Genomic DNA, 14,456 nt, shown 5'->3' on the forward strand with positions numbered 1-14,456 from the left:
TAAAAAGGTAATGTTATTTACTTTATCAGGACTTCTTAAACTTTTCCACTAAAGACCCCTTTCCACCTGAGAAAGTTTTACATGACCCTGGGCATATAGGTATATGAAATAGGTATAGAAATCAAACATTTACTGATAACTCAGCATTTGCAAGGCTAATTTTCCTTTTTATGAAGTAGAACTGAAGCATCTTCTGCAGAGTCCACTGCACAAGAGATTTGTGGACATGTCTAAAACAGCCAGTAGATGATGTTCAGAAATCTTTTACTGTTGCCACATTTTTCAGGACGTTGAGGGGAACCCATTTAGGGTCAGGACTCAATTAAAAGAAGCAGTGCTCTAGATGTTGAGTTTCACCTCCCATTAGCCCCAGACAGCAAGGCCAATGGTTCTCCATACTGGAAGATATAGTCCAAAACTGTATCAGAAGTGGGAAAACAACTTCTGTATCATATTTGACTGTACAGGCAACACTTTCCTTCAGTTCTATACTGTAGCTTATCAGTGCTTTACAACAATTTATCTTCATAATTTGGAGCTAACAGCAAAAACAGATTTAAAGAGTCCCTGTTATACAAAACTAGTGTACAGGCAGTCCCTAAGTTATGAACAAGATAAGTTCTGTAGGTTTGTTCTTAAGTTGAATTTATAAGTAAGTCAGAAAAGGAAAATTTTAACTGTAACTTGTCAAATATATACAGTGTCCCCTCACTTATCGCGGGGGTTAGGTTCCAGGACCACCCGCAATAAGTGAAAATCCGCTATAGTAGGGACACGATATTTATTTTAATATTTATACATTATTTTTGTAGTTATACACTATTTTTATATCAACCAATCATATGTTGATAAATCGCCTCCTTCTCCTCCTGTTGCTGCTTGGCCTCCTTTTTTTCTTCCTTTGGCTTCTCCTTCCTCCCTTCCTTAGGCTGTAAATTGTAAGTTTTTATGATTTATAATAGTCTTTCGGAATTTACTAAAAAACCGTGAAATAGCAAATCCGTGAAAAGTGAACCGCGAAGTAGTGAGGGAACACTGTATATACATACATGTACACATACAGATATAGGCTTTGGATAGCATAGGGAAGGGTTAACAGTCCTGTGACATTTGTTTTTCTGCCTGTACCCGTTCAGAAGATTTCACCTCACTTTCTGTCCCTGTGAGAATTGGATTTTGGCTTGTTGTGGAAACAAGGATTGGTGAGAAAGCTTCAGTTGAAACTCCTTTTCCCCATAACTCTTCTAGGGATGAATTTCCCTTCCTATGGATAGATTTCTCTCATTTCCTATCGTCTCACCCCTGCTCTTAATTATGAGTTGTTTGTAAGTGAGATGTTCATAACTCGGGGACTGACTGTACTGACTGGCACCATGCTGGGGAAAACTGCTGAGGAGATAGGGGAAAAGTGTATTTGGTTGTTATACTATATTTAAAAGACCAAGTGTTTTGGATTTATTTTTTCATTGATTTATATCCTGTCTTATTTGATGTACATATCAAAACCAGGTATCTTAAGGGCAAACTGGTGAAGAATTCAGATTTTCCATTCATGGTTACAACTCAGATCATATTTCATCTCATAAAAGTCTATAATGGTTTGTGAAATCTAGGACACTTAGTTAAAAATCTTAAGATAAGCCTTGGATCTTTTTGTAGAAACTCAGAAAACAATTTCAGATTTCTGCTTGGACTAGCTTCCATCAAAGTCCACAATTCATTTCTTTAAACATTATTGGTAGTGGGAGTGTGGGATTTTCATGACCCTCAGATATTTTTCCGTTGGCTTTTTAAAGTGTGCCAATTTGTTTTCCAAAAGGGAAACTATCTTTTCTATTAATAAAAAACAGAGAGAAGGACAGACCAAAGCCTTTGTTCCTCATATGGACTGCTTTGGCTTGTCTGTGATAATATCCAGAACCTTGGAAAGGATGTTACAGACAGATAAGAAAAGTTTATGTTGACAATTAAATATTAAAGTCCACAAGATTTATTACAAAGTAGCATTCTACTCGTAACATCAGTGAAACTTGTTTATAAGTTTTAAAAAATAAAATTCAGAAAATTAAAAAGTCGTATCTCTGTATGACATGGAAAAATATTTTAACATCTTAAAAATGGAGACTAAGGAAACAAGATAATTGCATTCAGTGGAACATTATATTTGATGGTGTTTTATTTTTGTGGACACAGGGAATTCTAACACAGAGCATTAAGCTGTGCTAGATTTTACGTTCCTATGAAATAAGTGTTGGACCAGGGCACCGAGGCCCCATCTACACTGCTATATAATGCAGTTTCAAACTGCATTATCTGGGAGTGTAGGTGGGGCTTAGGAGAACAGGACTTGAAACCACCCTCAGCATAAAAAACAATTAGACGATCTTGGACAAGTCACACTTTCTCAGTCTTAGAGGGGGCACCTCCCCCCCCCAAAAAAAACCTGAATAAATTCTACCAAGAAAACCCCATTATAGGTTTTCTTTCAGGTCACTATAAAACAGAAATGAAATTAAAAGTGGTTTGGGATGTGTTGTATCTCTCAGTCAACATTTAGACTCTCAAGTTCTTTAGCAAATACAACATTTTGTTTAGTTTTTGACGGTCCACAGGTGCCATGGAGACTGGTGGCATGGCGATAAATACACCTGTAATCACAGTTGATCCTGCTCTTGGAGCTTGCCATGCAGAACTAATTTAACAGCACTCAACTGCTGTTCTTGGTTTTGATATAACTAATGGTTTTAATTAATGTACTGAAATAGCAGGATAAGAGGTAATTAATAAATGTAAATGAAGTGTTCTTCCCAATGGGTTGTATAACACAAAAAAACATTTAGGTCTCATCATATTAGATACACTTCTTGAGCCTGACAGTCTGTATTCCAAAAATTCTTTTTAGGTTTACATGAACAAGCACTAAGCTTGCATGATATTCTCTACTATTATAACCATGAGAAATTTTTGTTTCTGTTTTCAACTAACCAGCATGAGACCTATTGTCTACATGAGTTTGCTCAATGTCAGCTTCAAACCTTGGTTATAATCTTGGTTATAATCAAAGTTAGAAAATGTGCAGTTTCCAATAGGAATCTTAACAATTAGAATTAAGCTACTCAAATGGCAGGAAAACATATTCACTAAGAAAAGCATTTAAATATCTGAAAGTGATCTGATTATATTTATTACCCTAAAAATCTTAAGCAAATTTATTTGAATTTTATTTTGCTTTCTTGCAATACGGGAATTAAAATGGTTCACAATATACATTAAAACGAAATAGCTGAACAAATGTAAATTATATACATTCACATAACATTGAATCTCACTGATATTTTAGTCCTTCTGTAAATTAGATGGAGAAAAATCTTTTAAAAAGGCTTCTACATAATAATAATAATAATAATAATAATAATAATAATAATAATAATCTTTATTTTTATATCCCGCCTTCATCTCCCCATAGGGACTTGGGGCGGCTAACATAAACAATAGAGGATAGATGAACACAGGTTTGTTCAGGAAATGAACTAACCAAATATAGCAAAGCATAACCAAAATCTTTAGAAAAACTTAGAAAAACAGTGTATACTTAAGTTTCTAAAACAATGGTCATTAAAAATAATATTGGGAAATGATCAAGATGCTTTTTCCATTTATAAACTTAATGGAAATTCTAACTGTACTATCCATGAGATAAAAAGGTGATGTTGATTCATCATATAACATCTTTCAGTATGCAACTAGACAATGGTAATGACTGATAACATTTTAACAGGCATTGTAAGGAATGATTCTCAGTATGGACAGCAAAGAAAAGATATATCCCACAGAATTATTAATCATTTAGGAAAATTTTCTGTCTTTGATTTGCCTTGAGTTCTGGGTTCTTTGGCAATGCCTAGCATAGTTAGAAAGGAAAGGACACTATTCTTACCCAGGCTTCTTTCAAGTACTTGGGACCAATGCATAAAACTCCCATGCCAGATAAATTATTCAAAGCCTTTTTATATATGCCATTTCAGTCAATTTATTTAAGATAATCAAGTCTACTAACAATTTCACTTCAAACCACTGTAAAATAAGACTTCTGTCGCAGAAAGGCCAAAGTAAAAGCTATGTACTAGTGCAATAGTTAGCCAAGAGTATGTTAAAACAAACAAATGCCAGATGCAAGTAAATTATTAAGACGACTCTTGTTGTCTGATGTCTTTCCTCTGTCACATAAAATATTTAAAATAATTTAATCTTTAAAATATTTCTTATTTTCAGATAAATAGCAGAAAATATTGTTCATAAAGTGTCGTAATTGCACATTCATTTTTGAAGACCTATAAAAAAGAGAACATGCACACTTAAAGCTAGTGGTCTTCCACCTTTTAGCCACCAATAGCATTTGGCCAGTAGTAGCGTGCATATCCTGCTCATCAAGCATCAAACTGAATTATTCCATACTTCCCGATGATCATCCAGTCAGGTTCAGTGTTTGTCAGCTGTTCACCCTGCCCTGGTTTCAACCCAACCTGAATATCACACTTTAGCGTTCTGAAGCTGCAGAGAGGAGCAGGGTGAAAATTGTTCAAAGCTTGATGGAATGGCACAGTGAATTCCCATTTTCGGTCACCTATTAATTTCCTATAGTTCAGATCCCCTTTAAAAATAATTAAATCTGACTTCTGTAACTCAGTGTACAAGTCAGGAGCAACTTGAGCCATACTAGAAAATTCATGAGGCAAAGTCCAGAACAAATGATCATGATAAATCCAACTTCCTTTTTTCCTATAACCCTCCCAGGAGACCCCACACCGAGACATCCACTTGTGATTAGCTGACTGCATTTGTTTAATTACCCAGTTCATGTCTCGTTTTGTAGTATCCGACACATACCATGGCATACTTTTTCCATGAAAATGAATTTCATTAGCTAATTCTGAGGATATTAAAAAGTCAGCCAATACAAGGTCAGCAATAAGCTCAAAGCCAGCATTATCCAGGGTTATATCAAGCCTAGTAGTCTGTGCATTCTTCCTCTTCATGTTTATAAGCAGTGACCACACTTTTTCCATGTGATCCACCAAAATAAAAGATTTTAACTCTTCCACGGACTGTAATGGATTAGCCTTCTGAGAATTATCTGCCCCACCTGAAATTGACAAGTCACACTTATTGCCCCACAGTGATACCTAAAGAAAAGGAAAGAAAAATGCTGGTTATTTTCTGTGAGGAATGGAATCTTAACTGTGTTATAAATCAAACACCAGTTCAATAATCTGCCTTAAAAATGTAATCTGGCCTATGATCTGACTGATAACTTCAAACGCCAACCATCCAAATTCTTAAACAGAAGCTAATCATAGCTGAGCCTCAGCTTCTTGGTAACAACATTTACTAGTAATGAAAAATTACAAACAAAAGGAAAATCCATGTTATTTTATGAATTAACAATGGTGGAATAGTTCCATATATACTTGTGTATAAGTCTAGAACTTTTAGTCACAACATTAACCACCACCCCCATCAAAAAACAAAACAAAACAAAAAACCTGGGACAATTTATCCACAGGTCAATGAATGTACTGTACTTTAGCTCTGATCAAAAAATGAACAATTCCTTCTCTGAGTAGAGTAGCAAAAGGTGAGAGCTTAAAACAAGAGAAACTAAAACAAGTTTCTTTGTCTTTACTATTCTCGCCATCCCACTGCCTCTGGCCTTTTTGAATGTCTGGGTGAGAAAATGGCTGCAGCGGTGGTGGCACTTTGGTGCTTCTCCTCAAAGGGATGCTGAGAGAATAGAGAGGGCCGATGCTCCCGCTGAATTCTTCGAGGACAGACTAAGCTCTTCTTTTTGCCACTCTACTCAAATAAGAGGTTGGTTTTTATAAAACACAGGTAGCCCACAAGTTATAAACATCTGACTTACAAACAACTCATAGTTAAGAATGGGGGAAAGACAAAAGGAAATGAAAGAAATCTACTCCTAGGAAGGGTAATTCAATCCTGGAAGAGTTAACATGGGAAAAAAGGTCTCCGCTGAAGCTTTATCACCAATCAGTTTCCACAACAAGCCAATATTTTCAAAATCCAATTCTCACAGGGACAGAAAGTGAGGTGAAATCTTCTAAACAGGGGCACAGACAGCAAAACAAACACCACAGGGATGCTCACCCTTCCCTAAGCCATCCAAAGCTATTTTATATACGGTTGTAGTTACACTTAAAAAATGGACTTGTTCCGACTTACAAACAAATTCAACTTAAGAAAAAACCTACAAAGCATATCTTGTTTGTAACTTGGGGACTGCTTGTATGTGTGTTTGTGTGCTTTTAAGAGTACCATTCCTCAACTTCTATTAAAAACAGGGAACCAAAACCCTTATCTAAATAAAATAGCGAAAAACATATTTGAATGCCTAGGTAGGAAAATGGTGGCAACAGTCACAACTTTGGCCCTAAAACCTGCCTTTAATTTATACATGAGATCAACTTATAGCAAGTATATATGGTAGTTGAGAATAAATAGCAGAGAATTATTTATTATTTAGATGTTCAGCAAATTCCAGTGTGGATCACGCTGAGGGCATTTCTCATGGATTCTAAGTATTCAGAGCATTTAGTAATATTATAGATTCTTTTTGCTTTTTCAAACATTGTTATCATTGCTGAGAAAAGTTAAGTTGAAACATTTCCAAGACCTTAACTTATTTAAATGTATTCTGATGGTCACGGTAGTTTTTCAACATTTTGTACTTCTGTTGATTTATATAAAATCATTTTTACAAACTGTAAAGTTAAAATGGTTTGCAGTAAGGGTATGAACAACAGACTATGTATTTAAAAAGTATTAATTTACCTGAATTAGTTTAAGTAATTCTTCTTTTAGCATTTTTTCATTTAGATTCTGTATATTCTTCAACATTTGTTGCAAGTAAGTACTTAAAATAATAATAGCATCCTGAGAGTCAAAGAAAGCACGCTCTTTTTCTTCTTTGAAGAAATCAAAATCACTGATTGGTGGACTAAAGCAAAGCAAGAAGAAAACCACATAATTTTTGATAGTAAAAGCTGAGAACAGCACCTATTGTTATTTTAATAACATAAAATACATTATACGTATATAACTCATTTTGCATTAAGGACACATACTACTCAGTTCTAATTGCTTGAATTTTCTTTCTCAGCCAGCCCATCCAACAAGTAAAACATACAAAAACCAGAGAATTAAATGTACTCACCTTAGTGCAAGCGCTTCATGAATTCGACGATACATATAACATTCTGTATATAACCAAGGAGATTGAAACCAACTTGGGGGTTCGTCTGATAAATTTTTATGATATTCTAAGTACTGGTTCCACAGTGTAGCGTCAGGGCCATTATCTTTCAAGGTAGTCAATGGCTTGTCTGTCTGCAGTTCATTCCGTAGCTTTGAAAGACAAGCGATAGCATGCTTTTCTGCTTCAAGACCTTTCTGGAATGAGGTAGGAAGATAATGTCTTCAATTCAATATGTGTGCATTCGTAATCTTTTTTTAAAAAGGAAATCAAATATAATGTACCTAACATTCATTCAAACAGATGGAAAATTTCAATTTCCCAGAATCCAAATTTGTTTCAGATTGCACACAGAACTAGACCTCCATTTTATTAACAGTGACTCATCAGGAATGTCAACATTGTCCCTGAGCTTAACCACATAGGTTTTTTTTCTTCTTAAAGACACAAAATTACCCCAAGAAATCTGTTGATTATATTGAAGGAAGAGCGGCAGGGCTGATATTTGCACAAAGCAGAAATTATACCTAATGCAAATATGTCATTCTTCGCTATGGGTGTCTGTGCATCTGGGACATTATTTTATTGGGTATGGGGGAAATAATTGTGAGAATGCCTTTGTATCTTCAAGCACTGCACACTCTCAATTGTATAGCTGTAAAGTATTCAGACTTGAGGCTAGCAACATTCTAGCAATAAATAACATGGTTGCAGAAAGGCTACGGGAGGATATCATGTTATACCTTGCTTATCCTGGAAACACATCCCACTTTATATTGAGAAGCATAAACAGGACTGCAAGTTTCATGTTTGGGGCTATCTGGAGCCATCAAACAGAAGCATTTTGTTGCTGGACTTAGTACAGTCAGCCTTCCACATTTGTGAGTTTGACTTTACATATTTGACTAAAATGTTCTTTCTAGGAATTTCTTGGTGGAAGTTGACTATAAAGTCATACTGCATGACCTAGAGACATTCCAAGAGAGAAGTTATCTCAGGTAAAAATATAGTTGTTTTTTATCTGTGTGTTTTCACTTTTGCAAGAGTCCTGTGACCCCTACTCTAGCTGAGATGACTGTAGTTATTTCGAATACAGAACTTCAGTGTGTCTAGTGCTTGCCAGTTTGGCTGATAAATGGGCCACCATGAATAAAATAGCAAGCTCTGATTATGTGAATGACTCTCCAAGTAGGCAACAGTATGTCATTTTGAAAATTGAAACAGAAAGAATGTTTGAGAAAAACAAGGCCCAAGAATCTTATTCAATGCTTTCATAATCTATATAGTGTTGAAACAATACTAAGAGGGGAGGGGAGAAAGAAAGGAGGATTTATTTGTCTGACTCCTGTTAAAGATTGTAAAATCTTAGAGCTGACATCAGAGTGGTGAGAATGGGCAAAATGAATTGAAAAGCATCTTCATTTCCTCATTATAGTGAAAGGTTTCAACAGGAAGAGAGGAAAAAAGATCTATCCTGTCACAACCTCTCACCTTTTTTGAGCAGTAATGCATTCAAAATTAGAGTTAGCAGTAAATCTTTGTCTTGTACCATTAAAGGGGGGTGCCTCTTTTTCTTTCCCCCTTCTATAACTTATTCCAGTCAGCCAACAACAAATAAATATTATGAAATGCCTTTTCCAAAGGGACTGAATTTTCCAAAGAGAATATGCATGCCCCTCCATGTTATCCCATTGTTTTTACTAAATTTATTGCTTCTTCCCATTTATAAATGCAATATAGGATCCCTAACAAATAACAAAAGGCATACTCGAATGCAGTGGTTTCCAAATTTGGGTTCTCCTGGTGTTTTGGACTTCATCTCCAAAAGTTCTCAATAGCTGGTCAAGCTAGCTGGAGCTTCTGGGAGATGAAGTCCAAAACACCTGGAAGACCCAAGTTTGGGTAACTAATGTTATACAGAAACATGTGAATTGCAACTGCTGCCATTTCTCTACAAAGAACACAAATAAGCCACAGAAAGCTTTCTGCCAAGGCCTTCAGTATTAGTCCCTTTTTTTTCTATCCCTTTCACAGCCTTCCAAATCTTTCTCTGGGAAAAAAAACTATTCAAATATTTAACCATTCTTTCCTAAAATATCCAAATTCCCAGTTCTTGGCTCTGCCATAAGGCCAATACTTTCTCACGGATCTGAGTTTTCTAAATTACCACTTAGAATTCTTTAGCACCAGATTGGTTCAAGTCTTCTCATCATTCAAAACTACAGTAGAGTCTCACTTATCCAAGCTAAACGGGCCGGCAGAAGCTTGGATAAGTGAATATCTTGGATAATAAGGAGGGATTAAGGAAAAGACTATTAAACATCAAATTAGGTTATGATTTTACAACTTAAGCACCAAAACATCATGTTATACAACAAATTTGACAGAAAAAGTAGTTCAATACGCAGTAATATTATGTTGTAATTACTGTATTTACTAATTTAGCACCAAAATATCATGATATATTTAAAACATTGACTACAAAAATGGCTTGGATAATCCAGAGGCTTGGATAAGCAAGGCTTGGATAAGTGAGACTCTACTGTACTTGAAATATTGTCACCGCCACTACCAGCTATAACATCAATGAGTCATTTATTATCTCATTGTCTCTTTGGGAAAAAGAAAAACAACAACAAAATAGAAAGATAAAAATTGGTTTGTCATACAGAAAGTAAATAAATTAAGTCTATACTACAGTGAAGGACAAAGAATACATTCCAAAAACAGCCAACTGATACTAAAAACAAAGAAGCATTAAAGTCTGATATAACAAACATGGAGACTGAAGAACTCCCGGGAAGATGAAGAGACAAAAGGACAAATAACGTTCAATATAATAGCAAAATGTTCTTACATTAAAAAGAATGAAAAATATAAATTTCTTACTTCTCCAAATTCTTCAAAGAATTCATTTTTGTGTCTATGTAGAGTATCAATAACTTTAGTTAGGATAAGAGGCAGTCTGTCTGTAATTGTAACATACGCAAAGGATCTATAAAGAGAAATTTATTTTAGGTTTGCAAATAATAGGTTTCACAAATGGTCAGAAGGGTTACCAGGTAAATGAAATCTAGAAAACATTTCATTTTAAATTATTATTTTTATTTAAAAAATATGTGTGTTGCAGCAGGATAAATCATGGTTTGTGATGAGAACTAAACCAGCCTTATTTGTTCCTCTCACAAAATGGCCATAAAGAAAAAAGTAGAAAATGTTTTGCACTGATTTTTTTCTTGCATTTTGCGCAGAAAAAAATGTAGGTTGAAAATGAATGCATTAACAAAGTACAGGCAGTCCCCAAGTTATGAACAAGACAGGTTCTGTAGCTTTGTTCTTAAGTTGTATTTGCATATAAGTCAAAACAGGTACATTTTTAAAATGCAACTCCAGCCAAATATATATATATATATTAGCTCTGAATAGCACAGGGACGGGTATGTATGTAACTTGGACTGCCTATTTAAGATTTCCAATGTATGCCATGAAATTTCACCCTTTGCAAGCAAATGGCCCAGTTGTGCAAAATCGCGTGGGGGAGATTATCTCCCAACAAAAACTTTACATACAATTGGACTGATTTACCAGGTAAGTTTTTCAGTAGTGGATTAATATGTTGTCGAGCCTGCTTATAAAAACTGCAGGACAATAAGATGTGATTCATACATACAACTTCCTGGTTATTGCATCGGCAAAGTCCTGTGTTATATGAGGCTCCCGCAAATCTACTTCTAAGCAATTCAGAGGGGAACACGTTACATCTTGGTCAGTCAAAAGACCGATCGGTATAAGGATACAACCTGTGCTGGATGGGGTAACATTCCCCCTGAAGACACAGGTCTGCAGCTTGGGGGTGATCTTGGGATTCATTGCTGATCCTGAAGGCCCAGGAGTTGGCTGTGGCCAGGAGTGCCTTTGTACAGTTAAAACTTGTGTGCCAGCTGTGCCCATACCTTGAGATGCCAGATCTGGCCACGATAGCCCATGCCTTAGTCACATCCTGCTTGGATTACTGCAACACGCTCAACGTGGGGCTACCTTTCAAGAGCACTTGAAAGCTTCTGCTGGTACAAAATCTGCAGCCAGACTACTAACAGAAGCTCTGTACAGGGAGGGAACCACTCCCATGCCACAACAGCAGCACTGATTCACAGTTTGCTACCGGGCGAAATGGAATGTGCTGGTTGGAACCTTTAAAGCCCTAAATGGCTCAGGTCCAAATTACCTGGCCAATCGCATCTCCCTTTCGGAGCCCACCCAGGCACAACGGTCAGCAGATGGGGTCCTACTCTTGGTCCTGCCCCCATCTCAAGTATGGGAATGAGAGAAAGAGCTGCGCTCCATCTCTGGAACTGTCTCCCGAGGGAGATCAAAATGACTTCCTCTTTACAGTCCTTTAAAAAACAACTGAAGACCTTTCTGTGCATGCAGGCATATGGAGAGGGGACACTTAAAATACTTTGTACAAATGGACAAGAAGAAATGGAATATGGATTTGGCTTTTAAATGCTTTTAATCTTTTAAACGCTCAATTTTAAATCTGTTAAATATGAAATGGTTATAATGTGAATTTGTTCAATTGTCTGCTTCTTTGTTGCTTGTGTAAATGTAAATTGGGTTTTATTTTTTGGTTTATGTTTTTATGTATATTTATATGGCATTCAATATTTATCTCTCTATATGTTGTAAGCCGCCCCCTGAGTCCCCACTGGGGAGATAGGGTAGGATAGAAATAATGTCTCACTCATTAATTCTTTGATCTTGCCTTGGAGAATAGGCAACAATATTTGGCAGCAGTCAAGTTCTTAAGATAATATGCACCATGGAGAAGCCCAGCATAGTGTATAAACAGTACACTTGAGGAACAAAAAATATGAGCAACAACACAGCTCACAGAAGGCAATGTCCCACAGTCTTCATTTAACAAATTTAAGTGCCATGTCGAAGCTAAGGTAAATTAAGAGGGATAAAGGAAGGCTGATGAGGCCTTTTTAAAGAATTAAACTTAAACCAGAGACTAGATGATGAATTAGACCTGAGCCCAAACTAAAAACACTAACCTTAAGCCAATATTTAAGAGCCCACCACCAAGCTCTTGTTGACCAGGGGGGGGGGGGGGGGTCTTGGATTCTAGCAAAAAGATGCAAGATATCACACATCTGGGAAACTGGAAGAGGGCTCTCAAAAAACATGCTTGCTGTTTGCCTTGCTTAGCTATTAAACCACCAATCCAGATGCTGGAAGCATAGAGCAACTGGGTAGCTGTCTTGGCGTTAAAAACTTTAATAGCAGATGGTAATGGTAAAATATAAAATGGCTTATCTGCTTACTTGTGCTTTTAGGGAAATAGAAGACATATGAGTGGACCAGGACAATGTGTGATGGAATGGCAACCACAGATATTAGAAGCTTCTGACCTGTTGTAAAGCATGTTCATCGAGGGGCCATAGGCATGGGGAAAAGTATTCTAAGGAACCAGAACTTTAGATTTCCCATACTTGGTCTGTGAGCAATAATGTAGGTACTTCCTTAGTAGGTTGAAAAGAGGCACATCAGGAAGTGGCATTTTAACTGACATTGCAGAACACTGTCCTCTATCTTTCTTACATTTTATCACAACACAAAGCAAGGCAATCCTTAGTGGTAGGCCTCTTTCTACTTCCTCCTCATTTTTGGAAGCACACCTCACCCCCAAGCACTTTCTTGCTCAGAGCACTGAGGGCAAAATCTTTTGGAATGAATGCAGCTGAAGGATACAAGGAGAAAAGTTGTTCATGGTCTCAAGTTTGAGGATTGAGTTAGGACTCTGGAGACCTGGGTTCAAATCTCTACTTCCTCGCCATGGAAATCTGCTAGGGTTTATTTTTCATGTCAGGAGCAACTTGAGAAACTGCAAGACACTTCTGGTGTGAGAGAATTGGCTGTCTGCAAGGACGTTGACCTGGGGATGCCTGGATGTTTTACCATCCTGTGGGAGGCTTCTCTCATGTCACCACATGGGAAGCTGGAGCTAACAGACAGGAGTTCACCCCACTCCCTGGATTCGAACCGCTGACCTTTCGGTTAGCAGTCCTGTGGGCACAAGCTGTAACCCATTGCGCCACTGGGGACTCCACTGGACGACCTCAGGCAAGTCACTCTCTCTCGGCCTCAGGGGAAGGCCATGACATACTCTCTTCTGAATAAATCAAAGGCACCGAGCAACAAGCTTTACCAAACACAGGCAATTTTGATTCTGAACAGAATGCTTAGGATTGTGCTGTCAACCTAGGAAGGGACTAAGCCAAAACCTAATATTGAAATGGAGAGACCCTGGAATGTGATCTTCACTTTAGAATAATGTCATTATTGTTATTACTATTATTCACAAAAGATCAAAGCACAGAGCTGTCGTGATAAAGAATAGCATTAACGATCTCATCAGGTGTTAAACCCCTTCCTCCAATTACGCAGTCTTCCTGTGCAAAACAGAAATTTAGAAAAATCAGTTTGGGATTGAGGCAGAGATGCAAAAGAGGCCGCGCGACCAGGAAGGAATTGGCGAGTTAATGTGGTCTGACCCCACTTTTAACCACCATGGCTCAATGCTTGTGAGTGCTGGGAGCTGAAGTCTGGTGAGGCATCGGTCCTCTTTGGCAGAAATGGGTAAAGGCTTTCTATCAATGCAACTCCCACGACTCTATAGGCGTGAGTCCTCACTCAAATGGTGTCAATTTACGTAGCATCTACAATGTAGATCAGGCATGAGCCAATTTGGGCTTAAGCGGCAGAGGGGGGGGAAAGAAGGGACCTGAGGCTGTGAGGAAATGGTGGGAGTTGAAGTCCAAAACACCTGGAGAGAGGGCCCAAGTTGGCCCATGCCTGATGTAGATGAACCGCCGGGTATAAAACTCTTCGCGCCGTTGCCCTGTGGCCCTTGCCCTCCCCTCCGGACCGAAGGAGGAGGCTCCCTAGAGAATCCGAGGCGGGAGAAACGGGACGCACCCCTTATACTTGCCCGCGAGCGAAGCCGGCAGCGAGGACGCCTGCGCCGCCATTTTCAGCCGTTGTGACGCCATCTCCGCCCGTCACGTATGCGCGCGAGCGCACACCCGGCGGAGTCGTGCCATTTCCAAGGGAGGCCCGTTCCCATTGGCTGAGCGGTTGGGTCGGCGCTCGGGAACGGACCATTCCGGAGGCGAGGGAG

General features: G+C 37.9%; 1 protein-coding gene across 3 annotated transcripts; it reads right to left on the reverse strand.

Moving 5' to 3' along the window:
• Positions 1–3,199: 3,199 nt before the first annotated feature.
• On the reverse strand, positions 3,200–14,455 carry armt1 (acidic residue methyltransferase 1). Of its 3 annotated transcripts, none has more exons than XM_008116679.3 (5): positions 14,268–14,455; positions 10,160–10,265; positions 7,232–7,467; positions 6,850–7,015; positions 3,200–5,183 (listed from the first exon to the last, which is right to left on the reverse strand). In XM_008116679.3, the coding sequence occupies exons 1-5, from the start codon at positions 14,438–14,440 to the stop codon at positions 4,428–4,430; spliced, it is 1,437 nt and encodes a 478-aa protein (XP_008114886.1). In that variant the 5' UTR covers positions 14,441–14,455; the 3' UTR covers positions 3,200–4,427. The 3 variants fall into 3 exon arrangements, with proteins under 3 accessions (XP_008114886.1, XP_003224736.1, XP_062833454.1); XM_003224688.4 differs by having other exon boundaries at positions 14,255–14,410; XM_062977384.1 differs by lacking the exon at positions 10,160–10,265 and having other exon boundaries at positions 14,255–14,337.
• Between the last annotated feature and the right edge of the window lies 1 nt (position 14,456).

Source organism: Anolis carolinensis, chromosome 1, assembly GCF_035594765.1.
Source record: "Anolis carolinensis isolate JA03-04 chromosome 1, rAnoCar3.1.pri, whole genome shotgun sequence".
NCBI lineage: Eukaryota > Metazoa > Chordata > Lepidosauria > Squamata > Dactyloidae > Anolis > Anolis carolinensis.